Source organism: Paramormyrops kingsleyae, chromosome 18 (genome assembly GCF_048594095.1).
Source record: "Paramormyrops kingsleyae isolate MSU_618 chromosome 18, PKINGS_0.4, whole genome shotgun sequence".
In the NCBI taxonomy this organism is placed as follows: Eukaryota; Metazoa; Chordata; class Actinopteri; order Osteoglossiformes; family Mormyridae; genus Paramormyrops; species Paramormyrops kingsleyae.
In genome coordinates this window covers 25,162,903-25,187,516 of record NC_132814.1, presented here as the reverse complement: position 1 = coordinate 25,187,516, position 24,614 = coordinate 25,162,903, and the positions used below count along the sequence as shown (strand labels likewise).

The following is a 24,614-nucleotide window of genomic DNA, read 5'->3' as shown; positions in this document are numbered from 1 at the left end:
TACGCAAACAGAACTGTAACTAGCTTTTTTTTTTTTACTCTGGTAAAGGGAGGTGTTTATTTTGCCTTAAGATTCACTCTGAAGTCATTTAAAGATCCAGGGCAAATGAAGTTTTAGTGAGAACAAAAACCTCATAATCATCTGACACCTGTTAACTGTCTTCATATATAAACCATTCATATCTTTATGTGCCATTTACAAAGTTCTAACAGACCAAGTGGACAATTCATAACAGGAAAAGGGCATGTGACTTTGAAGGAATTAAATTATGGCATATTTATATATATATATATATATATATATATATATATATATATATATATATATATATATATATATATATATATACACACACACACACACACACACACACACACACACACACATACATACATATGGGCTGAGACATCTATCACCCTATCACAATTTTCCTTCATTTTGGATGGGTTTATGGGTTTACATTCAGAGAAAGACAAAAAATGCCTTCAGTCTATTATCTACAACCAGCTGTTATAAACATGGTGGGGAGTCTGTCATGGTCATGGTCATGATCTGTCATGATTGCACTGGAATGTATGGTCTTTTTACAGGACCAGGTGCATCCTGTGGTGCTATCACTGATGGCCACATGACAGTCCTATATATACATTGATTAACACGTTCAGGAATTGTTTCATGAACAGCAAAATGATGTCACAAAACTCCATCACCAGATATAACTATCACTGAACCTTTATGTAAAGTTGTGCAAAACAGATTTTCACGGCCTCCTTCATCCCTCAAAGGACTGCACGTTTTTCTCCCAGAATAATGGTCTGATATCTCACTACCCACACATGAGGACTTTTATTGCGGCCTTCCAAGAAGGCCTGAGGCTGTTCTGAAGGTAAACCATCGCTCTGTTCCTTATTAGGTCCTTGATATTAATACATTGTTAGGTGTCAGGGTATTATAAGTTTCACTGATCCGTGAACACAAATCATAAAAAACAAAACTATTCCACACTTTATATTTAAGTGTCGAGCAACGTTTACATACTGTACGCTAACAAGTTAAACAATTGAACAAGACACAATTTATTTAAACGCCATACAAATTATTTTTCCACTTTTGCTACCTCAGTCACCACATTATTATTATTATTAGTAGTAGTAGTAGTAGTAGTAGTAGTAGCAGTAGTAGTATTCCATCCATTTTCTACAACTTAATGGCAGATGATTCGAACTATCTGAATTTTAAAATGCGTGTTACCAAAAATCGGAATCGGAGCAAAATAGTCATACTTTTCACCCATAGGTCCCCAAACTTTTCAGCGTACGATCCCCAAAATAACAGTACCAGAGACTGGCGACCCCCATTCTGCGGTGGGTGGTCCCCCTCGGCAGATTTCGCCAATCGGGGGGTGGGAATAGTCTCCCTCGGTAGATTTCGCTGATCAGGGGTGGGGGCTGGGCATGTAGATTAATTTAAATTAACATATTCTGGAAATCAGCCCTCGATCCCTCCGTCGGTATCTTGCAACCCCTCCGGGGGTCGCAACCTTCATTTTGGGAAACCCTGCTTTTACCTATCTAAGGTAAATGTGCCACACCTCTATGTAAATGAGAGCATTGGAAGAAGTCCAACTCATGTGTGTCGTGAAGTTAGAGGCATTGCATTAGAAAGAGGTGAACTTGCTAGTTTACGAAGTCTAGTAAGGCAAAAGGTTATGACTGTCATTATAAATGATGCAATAGTTAATGTGGTCCTCTTTTTTCAAGACAACCAATGCGAAGGTGAAGCTATGTTTTACGAGTATAATTTTGGTTTCCGATAGCTATAACGCGCAAACAGAACTCTAACTAGCCTATTTTTTTACCCTAGCGAAGGGGCGTGTTCTTTCTATCTTGACTGAAAACCCCGCTCTGTCTACTATGCTATCTACAGCACATCTGAGTCTGAAAAAATACCTTCTTTACTAGACACCAGAGTATCTGGGGTTTCGTCTTCCTCGCAAATAAACCATGCCATCGTGGATTGCCGGAGCCGTGTAAATATACCGAAAAACGCTTGCTTGAAGACATAATGGAGGACTAACACAGAAGGACGCTGCTATATCGAAATTTACCGGCTTTTTCGGCCAAGGCGTAGCTAGCAGCTACCCAGTTAGTAATCGAAAAGCCTCGGCTCCGCAAGCGCCCAGTTGTCGAGCTTCGTTTGAAAACAAGGTAAACTTCTTAACGCGGGTAATTTGGTTCGTGCATAAAATGGCAGTTTTGTATTGATGGCGACATGTTGTGTTTATGTTTTTTATATTCTGCATGAGTAACTAGCTAGCCGTTCAAAACTACCTAGGTAACTACTTATCTGCAACTCATTCCCTGCAAACACTATAACAATACTTTCTGTTTTTATATACACGGGACTTGAGAGAATTGGCAAATGTTGTCCGCATTCGCCGTTACTGTTCTTGATTCATAAACGTGAAGTATGAGCTTGGGTACACCGCTTATGCTTTAACGGCTAAAATGGCTGACATCTCCTTCTGGGAATATGCGCCTTCAACCGAACTATGTCAGCTGAGACAAATTTGCTCGCCCGTGATTGGTCGAGAGTGTGCTTAATACTGCCACCGTCCGTTGTAATTGGCCAGTGTGAAGCCCATTTTGTGGTAATCACACTTGGTAGTACCTGGCGGTTTCAGAGGAGAGAAATTCCAGAAACCCTTCTGAAATGTGGAGGAAATATGCTGAAGAGATTAAAACCATTGTTAAGTACCACAAAGTGAACATATTTCCGGGCTTGAGTTCAAGATTGATTGACATGTCATTTTACACCCCGTATAGCTAGCTGTATACCTTGCTTGAAATGGAGCGATGAGGACGGTGGATTTTAGACGACTCCGCCCCCTACTCATCAAAAATAAAAACATACCGTTTGTTTAGTAGCGAGCTCGTGGGGGGTGGGGTGGTGAAAAGTTTTAACACGTTGAATTGTAACGTTTGTCACATTATGTGACCTGAAGCTTCAAAGCAACATATTCGTCAGAAAGTTGTTTTTTCCCCTCCCGATTACTAGATATTTTTTTTTTTAACCAGCGGGGCCATATTCGTGTAACTAACCACCAGTCACAGCCTGGTTTCAACAGTTTCGATTTCTCAATAAGAAGTGGCATATTATTTACACACCCCCAGGCATCTGTCTTTCGGGTTGTTTGACGCGTTTTTTACTTTTGTTTGTCCAAGTAATCAGTGGCGTACCTAACCCCGTAACACAGGTGAACCGGCGGCCTACAGTGGGCTACTGCGCTAAATCCAAAGCCGTTTGAAAGTCGGCGCACTACAGTGCCGCTGGGGGATGGGCTGCTGTACGCGTGCGGCTTACGTACGGCGTCGCCGCGAGACCACTTCGCGATCATAAATGCGGTCGCTGCGCCGGTCCTCAGCGGGACGCTGCAATAGACGGTTGTTGCATCACTATCGCGAATAGATGTTTATTATCATGTTATCCGGCGTCTTTCTAACTCAATGATGATCTAATTCGGAGTAAGTTAAAGAATTTGCTTACTCTGCCAGTGCACTTTGCATGTCCTCCTGTGTTAAGTGTCTAAGGGGGTTAAGTGTGGACTTTTGATAATGTTTTTAGGGAATACATTTTAAAAGGAAAGATGTAACTTGTTGATAAAAATTATGAATTGCAATCATTATATTCATGGTTGCCTTGAGTGCTTTTATTTTCTGACACGGCTGTAGATTTGGCTATGGACGGTAGGAACACTTCCATGCCAGTATTGCTGGAGTACCTCATGTGTTGCCGGGGTTCAGGGCTTATTTATTTATTCTTTGCCAATATTAAAGTAGAGTAAATGTCACATCTGCGTGTGTAGTAGAGTGTAAGTCATGTATTCAAATGTATATTTGTGTGTGTCATATATATATATGCACTGTATCTCAAGCAATCATGGTAAATGAAAGTCACACTTACATTTTAACTTTCCTACCTGTTGTTCTGCACCTACACCTGGTCTGTCCTTCACACGGTGTGCAGAGGCAGGCTGCAGGTCCATGAGGAAGCCACGGAGGAGAGGCCGCCAGACTGGGGGTGGCGTGAGTGGGGGGGGTCCTGGCTATCAGAGGGCCCCTTCACCCTATAGCCTAAAACTGTCACCAACCAGAGAGACCCTGACATATGCACAGGCACAGAAAATGGTGGAGGTGGACCTGGATGGCAGGCTTCATCGGATCAGCATCTTTGATCCACTCACAGTCATCACAGAGGATGAAATGACAGCTCAAGACATCTCTGAGTGCAACAGCAACAAGGAAAATAGTGAACAGCCACCTTTCTCCGGTGAGGCTAAGCCAGGACGACGGGCACCCTTGCCCAAGGCCCGGAAGAGGGATGCCAAGCATAGTACAAGTCTGCCAAATCACCACCACCTTGGCTCGCAGCAAGTTCCAGTGGCACCATCAAATGCTCAGCCCAATTCTTCCCACTGCCCCAGCCCATACAGCCCTCTCCCTGTGCCCACTTTCCGTGTTTTGGACACAGTCTGCATGTCAGAGGCGCCGCCATTGCCCAACGCTTATTACCGTTACATTGAGAAGCCAGTGGAGGAGCTCGATGCACAGGCAGAGTATGACATGGATGAGGAGGATCTAGCCTGGCTTGAGATGGTGAATGAGAAGCGGGTCTTGGATGGGCAGACTGTAGTTTCCCCAGACACCTTTGAGCTGCTCATGGACCGGCTGGAGAAGGAGTCCTTCCTGGAGTCCCGGAGCCTAGCGCCAGCTCAGGGCACCATCGACGAGGATGCCTTTTGTTGTGTCTGTCTGGATGACGAGTGCATCAACAGTAATGTTATTTTGTTCTGTGACATCTGCAACCTGGCAGTGCACCAGGAGTGCTACGGCGTACCCTACATCCCTGAAGGGCCTTGGTTGTGCCGCTGTTGCTTGCAGTCACCATCTCGGCCAGTGGACTGCGTGCTCTGCCCTAACCGGGGTGGCGCCTTCAAACAGACCAGTGATGGACGCTGGGCGCACGTCGTGTGTGCCATCTGGATCCCTGAAGTCTGCTTCGCCAACACAGTGTTCCTGGAGCCAGTGGAGGGTGTAAGCAACATTCCTCCAGCACGCTGGAAGCTTACCTGCTACCTGTGCCAGCAGAAGGGCCGCGGGGCCTCCATCCAGTGCCACAAGGCCAACTGTTACACAGCCTTTCATGTCACCTGTGCCCAACGAGCTGGGCTCTTCATGAAGATTGACCCCGTGCGTGAAACCAGTGCCCACGGAACTACATTTACCGTCAAGAAGACGGCCTTCTGTGAGGCGCACACCCCACCAGGGGGCAATAGGCAGGGGGCAACTGGCTCCGACGACGACGACGAGACCGCGGGCAGGCAGGTGGGGGGCAGGGGCACACGGGCCCGCAGCTCCTACACACAGACCTGTGCTGCACCACAACGGCATCGGGGTAAGAAGGCAAGCAAACTGCCAAAGAAGAAGTCAAAGAAGGGTCTGGAGGTGGCATCTCGCCGAGCCTCCATGCCGCTGGTCACGGTGCCACAAATCCCCTCCCACAGGTCAGCTTCAGCAGTATTTAAAAAGTTTTAAGGATTATTTTTCAAGCAGTTCATGTAGCAGATTTTAATTATTAAATGTAAATAATTATGAATATATATTATTCATGTATATTTGGTCAAATGACAGAAATGTATGATTGACGTTTCCTGTAACTAATAAATATTGAATTTTAGTTCAGTGATTTTCAAAAAGATTCCACTGTTAATCATATATGATACCTAGTTGGGCAATTTAGGGAATGGATATGGGTGGTACTAAAGAAAATCCAGATGTTTTGCTCAGTGTGGATTTATTTTGACTCCTACACCCTAAAATAATTTACCTTAACACCCTGTAGTTCAATATTAATTTGAGCTAAGAAATCAAGTATAGATTTGACATTGAGAACACTTTCCAAAAGATTCTTATACTAGTAGAAATCACAACAAACCTTTTGAATCCTTTTGATTTCTATGTAATGGAACTTTCTTGTACTGCAGGTTGAACAAAATTTGCAAAGGAGTCCTCATTCAACGGAAGAACCAATTTATGCAGAGGCTTCACAACTATTGGTTGTTAAAGCGTCAATCACGCAATGGTGTGCCTCTGATTCGTCGGCTGCATTCTCATCTACAGGCCCAAAAGAATGTGGAGCAGGTTAGGTATCTGGTGGGTTGGGGTTTGAAGTCGAATAATTTTGCTTAGAACATATGATGTGGAATAAAATTGTAACAGATGTTTCTTGTTTTCATAATTGGTGCAAATGTCACAATCTCTTGCCTTGGTTTCGGACATTAAACTTTTTCATGTATATGCTTGTGCCTCCAGGCAGAGCCAGATGAGAAGCTGAGTGCTGTGAGGGAGGAGCTGAAGTACTGGCAGAAGCTGCGGCACGACCTGGAGAGGGCCAGGCTCCTGGTGGAGCTGATCCGGAAAAGGGAGAAGCTGAAGAGGGAGCAGGTATTGAGGTTGAAAGGGTTACTAACAAGTGGAAAGTTCTAGTCCAGAAAGTACAAAATACAAATCCAGACCAGTATTTTGTTTCAACTGAACAGTTGAGTAGAAAGAGTCACATTCACAAAGTACTCAACCGGTTGGTTGAAATGAAATCTTGGTCCAGATTTGTACTTTCTGGACCTGAACTTTCCACCTTTGGTCACTGGGACCGCAGCTAATTATTGTATTGCAGCTGCAGCTAAAAATAATCTCTTTGGTTTTCATTGGGTAAGGTGTTCATTTGATATTTTGGAGAAGGAGAGGTTGATTTGACACCCTCCTCTTTTTAATTTTAGCTGGTGATGCATATATCATCAGTGTTTGTTCTTGCCTCTTTCTCCAGGTGAAGGTGCACCAGGCGGCTTTGGAGCTACAGCTAACCCCTGCACTGGTGCTGTTCCGCTCCACCCTGAACCAGCTACAGGAGAAGGATGTAGCGCAGATCTTCGCACAGCCGGTTAACCTCAAAGAGGTCAGTTTTGATGTCTGTTCATTTGTGTCTTATTTGATTCCTACCAAGCGCCAGTCAGGATTCCCTTTTGTTTCCAGAACATCCTCAATTCTTCGGGGCTTTAATTGAAATAGGTGCTACAAAAATTACTTTTGGATTTTGGTCCATTTCATAGCATTGTTATGGTCCTGCAGATTTTTCAGTCACAAATTCGTCCCAAAGTTACTTCTTCATTGAGTTAACATCTCGGTACGGTGGCTTCCCGCTGATCCTGATTTACGTAAGGAGTTTAAAGATCATCTGGTGTGGACAATAAGATATAAGCATGATTACAGGATGTGATTTAGGGCTGTCACTATTTAACATATCAATAATCAAGTAATCTCCTGATTTAATCTGACAATTCATTGAGTAATTGTGTATATTCAGTGTAATATAGCATAATAAATACATGGTAATTGATGCAAGGTAAGAACCATGTTAACACAGGGTGAACATGCAAATTCCACACATACTCACTGTGACACTATGCTGCCTTCAGTACTAGGCTTGCACAATGTGCAATGTTAATATTGGCATGGCATGCATGCACATGCGACTGTCGCATTGCACAGAAGATGATGCAATTGTAACAATGGTTCCTCTTTTCAGCATTATGTAGTATATGGGAAAAAAATGTCAGTCTAAAGTTTACCGCTTTTGCATGAGCTCTCAATGCACTCTGAGACAATTATAATTGTTCTCCTCCTTGCTGTTTAATTGACTCGTAGACTGTCCGGCACGTTCGTGAGAAATTAAACAAAATGGGTGAAAGGGAGAAAAACAAGAATCGGTCAAAAAAAGACGTTCAGCTTGGAAATATTTTGTATTCCATGGAGGCCATATTAAGCAAAAGCAAGTGATTTGTCAGTACTGCTTTGTGTCTGTTGGCACAACTAAGGGCAATACCACTAATTTATTTGACAGACTTTGTTGGTTGATTAACTATATAGGCAAATGGAACTTATTTTAAATTCTTAAATATCACAACATCTTTAAATATCATGATATGAACCATCCAATATAATTTAGCCCTACTCAGACACAAAACACTCACAAAAATATTACATAGTTATCTATCATATTATATAGTTATATAAATATTTTATAGTTACTCTGGTATGGTAGATTTATCCTCCCCCCCCCCCCCCCCCCCAAGTTGATAAGTGACAGATCTTTGTTATTCTGTTTAATTTATTAGCGGTTATTCTGACATAAAGGAAATTAAGCAAAACTATAGGTCAAAGTCAGGCTAGGCTACTCCGAGAAGCTAAACGGTGTGTATCTATGGCTAACCTCGCATTATTGGGTGAGTCTGTCGAACCTGAATGTCTTCTTTCACCTGTATTTGCATTGCCTTCGTGCTGTGGTGATATTTAAGTTCTGTTTTGCAATGTAGACAACTGCATATTCATTCACTTTTAATGTGAAGTGGTTCCACACGAGTGATGCTTTCACTCTTTATTTGGACCCTCGTTCACTATGCGCCATCTTCCTTCTGCCGTAGTTATCGAGAAGGAAAATTATAATCGAGTTTGAGTAATTGTGGCTGCTTTAATGTTGATGTATTACGTTTAAGGATCATCAGGTGTGCAAGTAAACAGATACAAGCATGATTGTAGGATGTGATTCAGTGGTTTTTACATTTCAAGATCGTTAGGTGTGCATGATAAGATATAAGGCTGATGACAGGATGTGGTTTGGCGGTTATTACGTTTCGTGTTTCCATTTAAAGCTATGCTTAGCTTTTATGTGAGCTGATTCATATCCCTTTCCCTGGTTGGTTTATTCATAAATAGGCCTGTTTATTTCAAAACAATGTAATATTTAAATGGGAATTTTTTGTTGTATTGACCCCCCCCGCTCCCTGGGCGCTACTATGGGTGGCTGCCTTTCGTGGACAACTTACTGTACAAAGAGCAAGCTGAGGGAGGCGTAAAAAAAATTCCCCACGGGGAGAATAAAGTATCAATTATTATTATTATTATTATTATCATCATCATCAATTTGGTATTGATGCTGAGGTACCAAAGCTGATATCATTATCAAAGTCCAAATATTGGTGTTGATCCAGCTGCACCAGACTCTCACCCCACCATCTAAATGCCTCAACAAAAATCAATCATGGAAAGAAAGAATAAAACCCATTGTGGTCTTCTGCTGCTGTAACCCATTGCCTTAAGAAGTTGTGCTTTCAGAAATGCTTCTCTGCAGACCTGTTTTGTGCTGTTGTTAGGACTGGGCGATATCATATCGATATTGCATTGCGCATGTGCAATAATCACCAGGGCTTCAGATGACAAGCGAAACATTTGGCCGGGCACCAGCCTTTTGGTGCTATTTGGACGTTTATTTACGCCCACAATTTATTACGCAGATTAGTAGTACGGCTAAAATGTTAAGGAGGCATTGTATAATATCCAAAAGTCAGTATCAGTATAAATATGGCATATACTTATGTTTAATAATCGTCAGTCAATAAACTGCAAAAAGTACTGCCATACCACAGACGTCTTTTTACCTTGTTTATCTGCTAGATCTCCTCTTTTGAAAGATGTCGTGGCTGCTGCTCTTCACCACGACTTATATCAAACCGTAGTACAGTAAGCCCTTGTGCATTCGTGCTTTGTGATTCGCAAATTCACAGATCAGCGAAAATTTAATTGGCACCGAACTTATTTGCATCCATGATTTTTTTCGCACATCTGCGAGATCCTTGAAAAACCCTACAAAAGTGTTTCGTAGTAATTTATACGTTTTCGTGCTTTTAAGTGTAAAATTGGTAAGAAATTTAGTAAATGAAGATTCTACTGTGTTTTTAGGGAAAGTTCAAGACATACAATATAAATCCCTTAAACATGGCTTTCTTATGGAAACGTTCCTTTTTATGTACATACTGTACTGTACCTTTACAAGATGCGAATCCCATTTGCAAAGTTTATTCTCTTTGAAACTGTCATGACCTGCTTCTCCGATCCTCCCGTGTGCCACGCCCCTTCATCTACCTCGTGTGGAATCCCCGTGTGATCAGCTGTTTCCAGCTGCTGTCATTAGTCCTGTGTATTTAAGTCTGCATTTAAGAATGTTTCCTGAGTCCGGTCATTAACGTCATTTTGAGTTTGCTGCCTGTTCCATTGTCCTGCTTGTCTTTACCTTTTGATTAAACCCCGTGCTCCCCGATCCCTTGCGTCCTGTCCCTGCTTCCCCGGTCCGTGCCCCGGCAATATGAGACAGGAACGCTAATGGTTACATAAATATTAGAAAATAGTTAATTTACTATTTTGTAATAGTAAGTACACGTTAACGTAAATTCAACGCACAAAAATTATACATTTCTTGAAAGGTGCTAATGTTTACGTACATAGCAAATGCGTCCCGGGTTTCCCTTTCGAGACGCATTTGCTATAAACATTGAAAGGTTTCATTTACTCATTTTACCTTACTGTGAATGCAAAAGAAAACGGCAGCCAATGCCGTGTTCTATGAATTAGTAGGGGTAACATTAGTATACTGTACTGTAAATGTGCTAGTGTGACAAATATCCGTTAAGCAATACTGCACTCTATCTTTACATGAAACATTTGTTTTTTTAAAGGTAATGTATTAAGCTAACTTTCAGATATGATTCAATTAGGCTTGGATTGAATATGGATTAGATCAGCTGAAGTGTCCTACTTTAAGTAAAAACACATATTTGGAGAGGTGGGAAGAGTGTAGAAGTTGTGGGGTTTGGGAGGAGTTGGGATTAAGGGGGGGGGGGGGGCGTGGTGACAGGGCCGTCTGGGGAATACGTTGTCATTCCCACAGTCTCTAGTTTTACTGCATAAATCATTTTAGGCCATAGGAACCTGAAACTGATCATACTTACAGTTACTATGCAGTGATAGTGAGAGGGAGCTCACATGGTACTATTACACTTCATCTGACTATTTATCTAGTGAATTAAGTGCTATGTCATAGTGCCTGATAAAGCTCTGGAGGAAGACCTCCATCTCTCTGCTGCTTTGAAAACATCCCCACCCCCTGCAGGTACCAGACTATCTGGAGTTTATATCCCAGCCCATGGACTTCTCCACCATGCGCGCCAAGCTGGAAGCCCACGCTTACCGCACGCTCACGGAGCTAGAGGGTGACTTCAACCTCATGGTAGCCAACTGCCTGCGCTACAATGCCAAGGACACCGTGTTCCATCGCGCCGCGGTGCGCCTGCGCGACCTCGGAGGTGCCGTTCTGCGGCATGCTCATCGGCAGGCCCACAGCACGGGGCTGGACCCTGACACTGGTACACACCTCCCCGATTCTCCACACCGGCATGACTACTACCGCTGCTCCTGGGAGGACGGTAAGTTTGTGGGCAGGGTTTGTACCAAGCGTGTGTCACCAGTGATCAGCTTCTCTGCCTTTTTTATTATTATTATTATTAAAAGCAGGTTTCAAATAAAGAGAAACTATAAAGCGCAGTAGTTTATAGTTTAGTTCATTTTGGTGTTGGATGCTATATTCTAGGGCTGCCATTAACTATTTTTCTATCGATTAATCTGTTGACTGTATTACAGATGGGTTGATTAATCTAGGCTATTAATTTTCCTCCAGGAAATGAAATTAAGTTAAAATAAAATTAACAACAACCAACTGTATATTATTGCAGGGCTTTAGATAATGGATGCTGGCTTTTTGACTCTATACAGACATTATTTTCACCCACAATTCGATTAGCAAATTAGTAGTATACCTAAAATATTAATGAGGTGTGTGTTGTGATGCCCAAAAGGTAGTAATCTGTATAAATTCGGCGTATCCTTATGCTTATTAATTTTGGTTAACGGTGCACGCTACATCGGTAAATCGTGGAAGCGATAAGCACTGCAGTCAAGAAAGGGACCAACTCAACAGGCACATCTATTAAAAACGAGGTAAAAAGACATTGGTGGTGTGGCACTGCTTTATGCTGATTAGTCTGACACTTTTTTGTAAATATAGTTTTAAATTTTTATTTCAGTTCACAAATTATTTTCTTTTATTTAGTGTAGGTTTTCGTTTCAATTTTAGTTTACGATAACACTGGTTCCAACAAGCTCAGTGCACATGAACACAGATTATCAGTCCAAGTAGAATAAGCCCAGATTTTAGCCTAAACATTTTCTCTGTTATTCAGTCTTCAATCTTATTCAGTGAAGATTCTAAGGTAGCAGGCAGACACCTTTATGGCCTTAATAATGTGTGTTTAGCAGCTACAAGAACAAAAGATATTAAAAAGCTCTCAATTCTATTGCTCATATAATAAACATGAATAGACAGCGTTTATGGTGGTTTTGCCTACTCCGGCGGTCCATCATCCAGAGTAGCGCCTGTGTATTTTTCCTTCAGGCCGTCGTACATAGAGCTAGTCCCTGTGGTGTATGCCATCGAACTTTGCACAGTGTAAAACCACCATTTTTTTTGATAATGATGATTGATAATTTAACTACTCCCATAATTACATACTGATATTAAAGGAAAACATTTGTTATAATGAATTGCAGCATTTTAGAAATCATAATGGTAATTCCATTATTATAATAAAAAATGATGCGTCCATTTAAAATATTGATGTCGACGCATTTTCAGTGTCGACATAATTTTACGTCGACTAATCGCGGCAGCTGTACTATATTCCTTAATGTTGGGTAACATTTAATGCTTTTTGATTATGTACCATTTAGCTTGAACAGTACTGTATGAGAGGAGCTCTGGGTGGGTATGACCAGAGCTCTGTGATTTATGGCATTTTTCCACTGCCACCAGGAACCAAGCCATACTTGAGCCACACTGCAAACTGATGGTTTTCCATTTTAAATTATCCGAGCTGTACCCACACTGACATAGCCCTGCTAAGCAGGACCTAAAACGTGACCCAAATGAGCTGGCTGCATCACCAACATCTGATTGGTCGAAATGCATGGAGATAACGGTGATCTGCATTGATATGCATGGATTATCTGACGGATAAGGGGGCATATTCTATATATTATTCATTATTAGTGGTATCGTATGCATCATGTATTGATGCATTCCTGATAACTCGGACCTTGAAAATATCCAACCTTCTGCATTAAAAATGACTAAATTGAAACAGCTGTGCAGGATGGTTTTGTAATTAAGATTTACACAAGTTAATGCTAATTCTGCTAGTGTTCGATGCTGTCACAAGACTTGTTAGTGGAAATTAGCATACAGTAAATCGTGATGTGAACAAGCATTTCTTCAGTTTTACGTCACTGTTACCCCTTTACCAAGCCCACCCTTCTACAATGAAAAATCGAAGCGAGCTGGAACCGCGCTGTAACGTGCCTCTCTTCATGGTAAGGGTCGGGTACAGCTTGGTTCCTGTATGCCAGTGGAAAAGCACCATTAGACTTGGGCAGGATATATATTGGCTTCTCAGAATGAATATGGTCTTGGCAGAGGAGTATCACAAGAAATATATTTTAACCCCCTTGATTCAGTTATAGAAAGCTGTAATGTGCTTCCCAGTTGCTTTCTGCTTTGTGGTTGTTATGGAACGAGGATGGTTATCATATCATTTTGTGTAAATGTGCTTAATTCCCCAGCAGAGTGCATAGTGTGCATGGAAACTGACAGATTCTCAGAAGGTTAAACTGTATTCAGTTTTAAGTGTAATCCTGCCAGCAAACTCCAGTTGTCCATTTTCTCCTTTTATTGCTTGTGTAAAATCACTTGGATGAGGCTGTTAAACTGGTATACCTTCCTGTCCCCATACGCACAGTGGACACACTTTTGGTGCCTGAGAACCGCCTGCACATGTCCCTGGAGGACCAGCTGAAGGAGCTTCTGGACAAGCTGGACATGGTCATGTCCATGGGTCCCAGTGGGGCTCGTACGCGGCGTATCCGCCTGCTGCGGCGGGAAATACACAGTGTGCGCTACAAGCATGACCAGCAGCGCCACCTACTGCAGCATAATGGTAGTGTCAGAGAGGAGAAGGAGGAGGAGGAGGAGGAAGATGAAAATTGCATGGATGACAGCAATAATGTGCGTTTGGCATCGTTGTCTTCCAGCCCTGACAAAGGTGAGCAGAGTTATTACACATAAACCTGGATGGCTATTCCAGAAACATCTGTCATTTAGACAGATGGAAGTACATGCAGTCAGTCCTCTGGTGACATTGGAAATCAAACTCTTAACTAGAAGTGTTGATTTGAGTAGGATGTGCTGTTTGTGACCTGGCTGTAATAGGGTCAAGCTATGCTCCTGCTCTTTAAGCAACATGGTTTACTCTTTAAGTAAAAGAGTCCAACATGGTTTGTGGCTTCAACATTACTAAATTATGAGGATATGGAGCTACTGTTCAATAAAGCCAGACCTTATGCTCAAATACACGTGTTAAACCTATGGTGTTTTTCTCATCTGTCTTTAATAAAGTGGAAGTCTGCAGTTAACCTCTCTTTGTGCATCCAGATGAGATGAAACTGATACTTCCTCCAATGCTGGAGCCCACAGGTGCCGCCCTCCCCCCCCAACATGGGGAGACCCCCCAGGATCCACCCACATTACAGCCAGTAGCCGCTGATTCCAGGCCCAATGGGCGTCCTCACAAGCACCTGAAGTCAGCGCCTGATGGCGACAGTGGAGCCAGGTCTGAGGAGGAGGGGCATGTGGCCTGCCTGTGCAGTGAGGGGGGGGCCGGCAGTGGGCGCTCAGCCCCTCCCCCTCCCGCTGCCGGCGTGGGCCGCCGCACCTCCGTTCTTTTCAAGAAAGCAAAAATCGGGGCCAAAGCTCCACGGTACAGGGATGGCCCTCTGCAGAATGGGGGGGGGAAGGGGGTTCCGGGGACTACGCCAGACTCCAGCCTGCTCCTGTCTGCTGGTGCAGCACCTCGGACCACACCCCCGCCCTTGCCAGCCGTACTGAGGCGGTCCGCCACTGATTCTGACACTGATGGGGATAAGTCACCTCCACCAGCCCAAGAGAGAGGTGAGGGAGTCCGGCTGCTGATAACTAATGATACCAAACAATCATCCATGTTTTATTCGTCCTCTAACTGCTTATTATGGTCAGTGTTGGGGGGCTGGAACCTATCCTAGGCTGGGTTGACCCCTAGGTGGGATGCCAGTCCATCTCAGGACACACACACACACACGCTATGGGCAACCCAACGAATTATGTCTGTGGACTGTGAGGGGAACCAGGAGTTACTGAAGGAAACAGCTTAGTATAAGTTGCCTTGACTAAACTTTTTTTATAGGTTTGGATTTTTATACTATACTCTGTATTTTGCAGCCGAGCTTAATTTCTAAGTCCTTACACACCTTCCGGATCGTCTGGTTTTTGTTGCTGCACCATCATCTCACTGTTTAGCTAAGCAAAGGCTTTACACCAAGGTTCCCAGTTCTGGTCCTGGATGGGCCAGAATCTAACATAACTTGCAGATTTCCTTGCTCAGACACACCTACTAAACCCAGTAATGAGCCGATTAAGATGATTGCACTGGAAAATCTGCGAGCTGTGCTGCTTTCTGGCCCCCCAGGACCAGAATGGGGTTACCCTGCATTATCTGTACTACATAGGCTGAGAGTAGGATTAAGCAAATATGTAAAATGGCTACAGCTGGAATAGTAACTGAACAAGTGCTCTAGACATGAAAGTGAAGAAGTAAAAGCGTTTAAAGCGTGTGTAACCAGTGTGTGTCCATTTGTGCAGGTCTGACCAACGGCTTTGCCAAGCACAGAGATAGCGGCTCGGAGTCGGACTGTAGTGCCTCCCCTCTCCTCCTCAATGAAATGTGAGAATTCTTCTCTCTCCAAACCCCAAGAAAGTCTTTCGCTGCATGTTTTATAGTCGTTGTCTCAGTGAACCACTGCTGGTGTTAATTTATTGTTTCAGACAATAATAATATGTGGAGTTGAGCTGATTTTTTTTTTTCCTCTTCTGAACAATTAGGTGTACTTATTAAAAGCAGTTTGAATGTGGTCTATAAAAACATGAACCTAACCCAGGTTTGAACCCATTTCATCACAGAGCTCCTCCTCTGAAACGCAGTCGCGGAAAACCGGCACTTTCCAAAGTGCCATTTCTGGATGCTGTGAATGGCGATTCAGATTACACTGGGACAGGTCAGTGTACAAGTATATGTCACATCATCATCATTATTTACGAGTTTAGCATCCAAATAAAATATATCTACTTATGATGGATCTGTCCATTGTAGTAAGTACATTAGAAAGAACTGGAAATGGTGAATTGCTAAATATCAATATCCGAAGACTCGGGTCATTGACTTATTGCCAGTCTTTTCATATACGATTAAAATTGCTTAATTGTCACTCATTAATTTCTGCTCAGTATTAAGGTTTAGGTCATATCTTATTTTTCTTTTATGGTGTCAAATATTCTTCTATCTTGTATTGCAGATATCAATTTATAACTTCATCAAAACAAAATGATTATCTAAGACTGGCTCTTCTAGCAATTTCATATTGTCAGTTTGGTTCTTTGTGTTAGAAAATTTGTCAGAATTTGCCAGAAAGGAAATTTTTCTTATGGACACTTATCCAAATTTGGTTAATCTCTAGCTAGTATCTCCAAATTTGAATTCCCAAGCTTCTGTTTACTGGTCTAACTGGACTTAGTAGAAACCTGCTTTAGGGATTAATTTGAGAGAAAATGGCAGAGCCCAACCTTTCTTAACCCGGGACCACTAAATGTAACTTGGCTGGGTTTAAAGTCCTGGCCCTGTCTCATTTATATAATTTGCTAGAAGTGTGAAGAATTTAACTGCAGTGTTTGAATTTATTTTATTATTTCTTGTCGACTGTTGGCTATAAAAATATCGGGCATAAAATCATATTGAGTTTGTTAAAAGAAATACATGCAAAGTTAGGAAAAGCAAAGGGCCGGCGATTCCTCTGGCCCTGGGTATGGAGTATCGTAGCTGCCGTGGCTTTAAGCCCAGCAGAATCCATCGCTTCCTCCTCCTCAGGAGAACCCTGCCACGCTGGGTCGGAGTGTGGAGAGCTAATCGGTACCCTCTGCATCTGCAGGCAGGAGTATCCTGATGCCCTTTGAGAATGGAATGGAACTGGAGCCTCTAGACCTTGTGTGGGCAAAATGTCGAGGTTACCCCTCATACCCTGCTCTGGTGAGCTTTCACTGTTCTGTTCATACAGTGCAGTTCATATACGGAACTACATACACATACTGATTTCATATTTTCCATGAAACCTCCTGCTTTTATTCATGAAGTAAGTTTGAAAATATAGTCAAGACATAAGTCATTAGAAATAATGATTTACTGCTTCAAGCTTTGCTTTCATTAAAGAATCCTCCATCTGCAACAGTCACAGCCTTGCAGAGCTTTGGCATTCTAGCTGTCAGTTTTAGGTAATCTGCAGAAATTTCACTCCATGCATCCTGAAGCACCTCTGTGGTCCTTTGATTTGTGTTTCCATTCATACTCCATGCTCCTGTGTTCTTTTCTGCATTTTAATCCTTTCGTCAGATATGGCTTTTTCTTTGAAATTCAAACTGGAAGGCAGCGTCCCAGAGTGGTCTCTCTACTGGTGAAGGCGAGATTGGTGTTTTGCAGTGCCTCTTTATTAAAGTTGTCATCTGAAGACCTATGCAGCATCATTTCTCAAAACTCGAGTTTTCTAGGCTATTTATCTGATGTTTTGTTTTTTTTTTAATTGAGATAAAGTGTGATTTCCTTTCAAAACTCAGAATGATGTTCCCATGCGTCTATATAACGTATACATCTTATTTGCATCATGACCTCAGTAATACACTTTATAGGTTCTGTATATCCATCCCACTCCGATGCTGTGAATGTGTAAAGCTTAATCTGTGGTCGGTCAGTGAACAGGAACATGTGACATGAAAACTGTGTTTGAGGACATTATTAGAGAGAGGTTTTACTAAACTAGGGAGGAACAAAAATGTAGACCGGTGAATTGGTTTCAGCACAAAGGAAACATAGAAAAGTCAATGCGCTCTTGGCTGTGCTATAGTAGGGTACAGGCTGTGTTGGGATTGGGGGAAATCATACACTACGTTTACATGCACACTAAGAAAATTAAATTATTGTATTAGTTAGACTAAACCCGGACTAAACAGTGCGCATGTTCCACAGTCCTGTTACCTCCCCCCTGGCTTTGACCCAGAAGTAACAGAAAAAGCTGGTTGTAATGAGAAGCTTAGAGCATAGCAGCTGTAAGGCTGTCAAATTCCCTGCTAAACAAAAGGGCGCTTTTCCACCACACCAGATACCGTACTTTTGGTACTTCAAGAAGGTAAGAAAAGTACGGTACTTCAAGGTGATGGTTTCCTCTATCGGTGCTGAATGACATCACAACACGAGGCAGGGTATTTTGTACTGAATTTGAAAAATAGCTGTAGTAGGACTGGATGATGTGCGATATTAATACCAACCTCGCAAGCTATGTACATGCAATTCTTACATCGTTAGTCAGCTAGATTAAGATCAGGCTTTTTTTTTTTTAACCTTCAGTTTAATGTGAATATTATACTGCAGGGAGTTTGTCTCACGAAAACATTTTTACTCTCATAGGAAAAAAAACCTAGCAAGTTGCGCAGTTTTAATCATTATTAATTATCTGCTCCTTTTGCATAAGCACTGCATGTGTTCTCGGAGACAATCGTATCATAATCATTTACATCCTTACTGTTTAAATCACTCCTACACGGGTTAGTGAGTAATTTATGTAGAACTTTTTTTTGTTTCATAAATACCCTAATATTTATTACAACAAAACAATTTGGTGCTGTCCATAGTATATTATACAAAATACTTTACTTTTTGTTATGCTATCCTGACCTTGTATCTGTTCTTCCGACCAGATTGCAATTAAAGCTTGTGTTACATCATTTGTCCATGCATCCATTATTATTCATTTAATTATTTTTTTATGTCCGTGATGTAATAGGTCGAACGGAAAAAGCCCAATACTAATGTGCTGAGAGGAGCCGTATTGCCACCTGTTGTAGCGGAGTCGGACATACTTCGGTCAATAAACTGATTCCCCTCCCGTGCACGTATACTGGAACAAGGACAGCATAATACACCCATAGCTCGACTTAGCTGTGCATGTAAACGTAGCGATAGATTAAATGAATGAGTGGCTCGTCACCTGACTCTGTGTTTTCTTCCTTGCCATCCCTGTTTTCCCCCCTCAGATCATCGACCCAGACATGCCCCAGGAGGGTTTGCTACACAACGGCGTGCCAATTCCCGTGCCCCCGCTGGATGTCCTGGAGCTGGGTGAACAGAGGCAGGAGGAAGCAGGAGAGAAACTCTTCCTTGTTCTCTTCTTTGACAACAAGAGGACCTGGTAAGAAAAGGCTGGGAGATCTTTCTCAGTCAGTCTGCAACTTCGAACTGTGAGTTTTGTGTTTGTCAGCATGACTCTGTCAAATACCATGAGGGCTGTGTAAGCATGATCAAAATTGGGTTAAATCCCAGTGTCCTAGTGTACTCGGCTCAAATCAGTCCAGTGAAATGCTCACTTTCAGTAAATGGGTGAGAGTAAGTCGTATAAAGTATTCAGAAAGGTATTTGCTGAACCGTTGAATAGCCATTTTCCAGATGAATATTTTCCTGAAGCGATAAGTACTCCGGTACAACAGCACTGTCTTGGGCCAAAGCCGAGCTTTGACGCTGCTACCTGAATGCTTGTTAAAATTCAGAGGGCACTAATGCAGTATTGCTTGCTGCCTTGACAAAACTCCCACAAGTGGGGGGGGGGGGGGGGGGTTAGGAATTGTTATCTGTTTAAATTGTCTAAATAGTTTTTGCATGAATTGTCATGATGTGGAAGATGCATAAGCTTTACGTGCTTACAGGCGAGAGCAAGCTTGGGGGTTATACCGCAGGATTGGCCAGAATCCTGCACCTCTTGCAGCAATTGGTCCAGGGATTTGAACCATTAACCTTCCAATCACGGGGCGTGCGCAGAGACACACCCACCCACACCTAGCTGGGCCAATTAGTGGTCACCAGCTGTGTCCTATCGGCCCTCCCTGTGGCCAACTGTAAAGAATCCATGATCTGCGTGGTGCTTCTTGTATGTGCATAGTGGATTCCCAGTAAAAAAAAAAATCATGTTGCAGCATATTTAGAAATGTAGATGTATGAAACTCAAAAATATATTCAAAATATAATTTCACACTATTCAGTTATGGATTTGGATCATCGTCCATTTTTGGTTCATCTGCAGGATTGCCTCACATCCAAATTTAATATTCAATGCTCCTCTTTGTTAATAATACACCCTGTCCTCGACTTACGGCTCACACATGGGACTGACGTAATCATTTATTTTTTAAAGAGAACGTATGTGAAAATAAATTTCCGGCAGCCTTGTGGCTGGTAGCCCTACGTTACCTAGTGTGTGCTGTACAATGGTTACAGCAGGAAAGTACTGTACTTAAATGGATTCCCAACTATACCAGTCCCACATGCATCTCCCAGTCTCATCATCACTCCTAAAAGTAGGGATGGGGAAAAAAATATCAATTCTGTGATTAATCGCAATACTGGTTTTGATAATTCAGTATTGAGGGAAATCTTATTTTATGTCTTTTCCCTATGACTTCGAATTTTCAAATAAATAAATACATAAATAACATGCCCTTTGTTGTTAAGTAATGTTCAGGTTCACGCATCACTAACAGTGCTTGGACCAATCGGAGATAAGAAGTCAGTGTATTTCCAGAGTTGGGTAATTCAGGTCCAGAAAGTAAAAGTCCAGACCGGGATTTTATTTCAACAAACCAGTTGAGTCCTCTGTGACTGTGACTGTTTATGCTCAACTGGTTGATTTCCAGGTTTCGCAGACTCATCCAATAAAGCCATTTACTAGCCTGGCCCGTCTTTGTCATCATACTGACTTTTAAATCGTTTTGCTTTATTTACTTTCTATGATTCGTCTATGTCAAAATAATTACTGCTAAAGCAAATGCTAACCCTGTTTCTTAACTGCATCATCTTGCATAATACGGTACATGTAAACCATATAATAATAATTTTTCAGAAAATTTTAGTACGATTGAACGTTTTTCAGTTTTTGCGATATTTAGAAGAAAACGTTCTATATAGCCAAATAGAACTTATCAACAGAGTCTGTCAAATGAGTTGGTGTCGTCGTTCACTGTGACAGCATATACAAAGCAGTGCTGACTGATCACCTGCCTTTGCTCAGTATCATCTATCAAATACAGAATATTTCAATGAAGTGGAAGAGGAATGTCACCAGTTCTGGTTCGCTTTTCTCCTCTTTGCTCGTTTTGTTTAAAATCTCACTGACCACAGTCCTGAGTGAATCAAATGTTAAGGACGAGAATTATTATGGCTGTCTGAGAGCACGTGCAGAGCTCATGAAAAAGCAGTAAACTTTTAGACTGTTTTTTTTAATGTATGCTAGGTAATTATAAACGGGAACCATCATTAAGCTGACAAAATTTTCAATTATTTGACTGACCGAGAATGTTTTAACGTAGTGTATTGATGGTTTGAACCCAGGAGACTATTGCGGTCTTTACGATATCAGAATTGAATGTGCAGAAAATGGCATGCCGGTATTAGCATCGCACATCATAACAGTCCGTCAGCGTGGTGCAGTGGTGCAGTGGGTAGCACCGTCACTGCACACCTCCAGTTTGTGCGTTTACCATGTGTGTGTGTGTGTGTGTGTGGGCTTTTTGATGGACTTCGGTTTCCTTCCACTGTCAGAAACATGCAACTTTAAATGAATTAGAGTGATCATATGTGTAATCCTGCAATGGTTGTTTGGTTCCTGCCTGATGCAATGTATGTAATATAATTTAATATAATCCCAGTGGGGACCAAGCAGTTACGATAATGGGTGGATGGATGGATGGATGGATAATATAATATACATAAACGATTTCTTGATGAATCATCAGATTAATCAGTAGATTACTTGATTATTGAAATAATCAGTAGTGACAGCCCTTAAAAAGAATAATTAAGAAAACCACAAAACAGTTTGTGAGGTTTTTTTCTCCCTATCAACTTTCAAATAATTTGCTGTTTTGTCGAACAGAGGCAAACATTTTTTATTTTTATTATTTGATTGATTTAATAATCTACTCTACCTGAGGAAGTTGCATTCCCATGAAATTTTGTTGAAAATGAATGGTAAAATCCAGCTGTCCATTACAATATGTAAAATGTGGTCACTTTGTCCCATAAATGTATAAATGAGGGTCAGACATTCACATGTCTGTAAAATGATAAAACTTCTTGGAGGTTTATTTTGATTGACTTTGTGTGTATGTCTGCTTGCGAGCAGGAAGATGCCGAAACAGAAGATGGTGTTTTTGCCGGAGGATAATGAAAGCAAAGTTATATGGGTTCTATATGCCGCCTTAGAGTCTTCATGTCTGAGTTGTTCACTGCAGCCTGCTGTCACCTCGCAGGCAGTGGCTCCCCCGAGACAAGCTGCTGCCCTTGGGCGTGGACGACACCGCAGACAAGCTGCGCATGATGGAGGGTCGGAAGACCAGCATCCGCAAATCCGTGCAGGTGGCCTACGACCGAGCCATGGTCCATCTGAGCCGTGTGCAGGGTGACCATCCCTTTGTCACCTCCAACTACCTGTAGACAGAATGGGGTGAGACAGAGGATGACAGTTAATCGTTTCCCTCAATTTCCACACTGCTGTTGTTCAGTAGGCTGGAGCAGGCATAAGTTGTGTCTTGATGTCGGGGCCTAGGATCCTGATGGCTTTTGGTATTTCTAATTTGGGGACTGACAGCAGTTAGATTGTCACCCAAGTAACTGCTCCAGTCTAGTGCAAGCTATGGTGAGACAAAGGCCAGCAAATTTAGTTGAGTTTGAGTTACACTGTTCAAAGAGGAGGTGACTATCATCCATTTATACCGCACCCCTCGTGGGAGCCATTGTCCCTGATCCCACAGTGCCCTGGAGATTAGATTAAAATCCAGAGGCCGTGCGCACTCTGACTGTGCTGTCCCCCTGAGCACACTCCCAGCACTCTTTGGGAGATTGAAGGCAAACTGCATTCATTACAGTGTGGTTCAGAGGAACTTAATTTTATTATTATTTTTATTATTTTTTTCCTTTTGTCAAAGACTACTGTAGTGAAAGGAATTACTTTGGTAAGGGAAAAAAAATCACTTTTCATATTTGTATAAAAGTATGAATTGATCACTGCCATTTTCTTACAATAGCTTTTTACTTTTTAATATTTTACAAAACCACTTGTACATTGAAAAGACACATTCATGTATATATATGTTTATATCATTCAGTACCTTTTAATTTAACATTTTGTTAAAGGTGAACTAAGTCATCTGCAAGAAGGAAGAAATATGAAGAGACCTTTGTATATACTTGTAAAATAGTCCCTTAAGTATGGACTGGCTTCATTGTGTATTCAGCTTATATGTGATGACAGTGTTTTCTCACACATGTATAATAAAACATTTGGTTTGATAATTTATTTATGGGAAGTTCAAAACAAATGAAATTATATATTAGTTGACATTTGAAAGTAAATGTTATTTAATATAAGCTATTGAAAAGGATTTAAGAATGAGGATCCACAGTGGACTTTGTGGCTCTGTTGTTGTGAGATTTATAAAATTCTACTGTTGAGAGTTGACTTGTCATTTTTACTGGATGTAACTGCAGATATCTAGTCCACTGTCAAGCACAGAACCTTGTATTTATTGTAGAAAGAGTTTACTAGAATTATAGACCATGTTTATATACGATGGTGCTGATGAGAAATTTTAAGCTTGTACAAAATGCAGATTTTACCTACTTGCCTATAACTGGTCTGAATCAATATTTTCTCATGGTGGGAAATAAATGTTCTAATCAAAAAAATCACTTTGTGGTGCCTACTTCTGAGAAGACTGTTCGTTCTACTGTAAGAAATGGTGCAGCACAGAATTCTCAGTCTCAGCCTTGTCATTTCAGGTACCAAAATTAGTTCCCTGGGCATGATTGGCCTACTGAGATGTGAATCTGGGTTTTCCTAATGTTGGACTGAAACCTTGGACCTGAAATGCACCCAGGAAAACTAGTATGTACTTTTCCAACTTAACAGAATTAAGAGATGTGGCCTTGATCTCTATTAGTAAGCAGTTTTATTTGGTGTAGTTGGAGTTATTAGATATCACCAATGGTGAAGTAATCAATTTGCCACCTAGAAACTTCTGAAATCTGTGAGGATTTCTCTCTTGGCTATTTTAGGTGTAGGAAGTTTTATGAAAACATGGAAAGTTTTATTAATAGTGAAATCCCTGAAACTGTGACTGCTGGGAGAACTAGCTATGGATCAGTAATTTATGGCTGCATGTTTTGCTGAATTTTAAATGGTTTTACTGAAGCAAAGACCTAAAATATAACTGCTTGGCCATAATTTATAAATAGGCAATAATAATGAGATTCATTAATTTCATGAAAATGGGTTATTTATGAAGGATGTGACTCTCAGTACCTACCTCGTGAATCATCAGTATGTATGCATGCTGGTTTGCAGCAAGTGTATCTGGAATAAATTATTCAGGGCAATTTT

At 41.6% G+C, this 24,614-nt stretch overlaps 1 protein-coding gene across 2 annotated transcripts; it reads left to right on the top strand.

The window, feature by feature from the left end:
* Positions 1 to 1,627: 1,627 nt before the first annotated feature.
* brpf3b (bromodomain and PHD finger containing, 3b) lies at positions 1,628 to 23,921 on the top strand. Of its 2 annotated transcripts, none has more exons than XM_072701837.1 (13): positions 1,628 to 1,775; positions 4,027 to 5,563; positions 6,044 to 6,212; positions 6,372 to 6,503; positions 6,883 to 7,011; positions 11,059 to 11,371; positions 13,796 to 14,098; positions 14,488 to 15,003; positions 15,730 to 15,811; positions 16,048 to 16,142; positions 17,070 to 17,167; positions 19,222 to 19,376; positions 22,486 to 23,921. In XM_072701837.1, the coding sequence occupies exons 1-13, from the start codon at positions 1,709 to 1,711 to the stop codon at positions 22,667 to 22,669; spliced, it is 3,780 nt and encodes a 1,259-aa protein (XP_072557938.1). In that variant the 5' UTR covers positions 1,628 to 1,708; the 3' UTR covers positions 22,670 to 23,921. The 2 variants fall into 2 exon arrangements, with proteins under 2 accessions (XP_072557938.1, XP_023687084.2); XM_023831316.2 differs by having other exon boundaries at positions 1,629 to 1,775; positions 6,044 to 6,200.
* The last annotated feature ends 693 nt before the right edge of the window (positions 23,922 to 24,614 follow it).

Bases quoted from the DNA above. Each gene is read 5' to 3' on its own strand.
- brpf3b (XM_072701837.1), top strand. From the start codon at position 1,709: ATGACTGTCATTATAAATGATGCAATAGTTAATGTGGTCCTCTTTTTT. The intron at 6,213-6,371 runs GTGGGTTGGGGT...TTGTGCCTCCAG, and splicing joins TGGAGCAGGTTAGGTATCTG to GCAGAGCCAGATGAGAAGCT. The intron at 19,377-22,485 runs GTAAGAAAAGGC...GTCACCTCGCAG, and splicing joins TTTGACAACAAGAGGACCTG to GCAGTGGCTCCCCCGAGACA.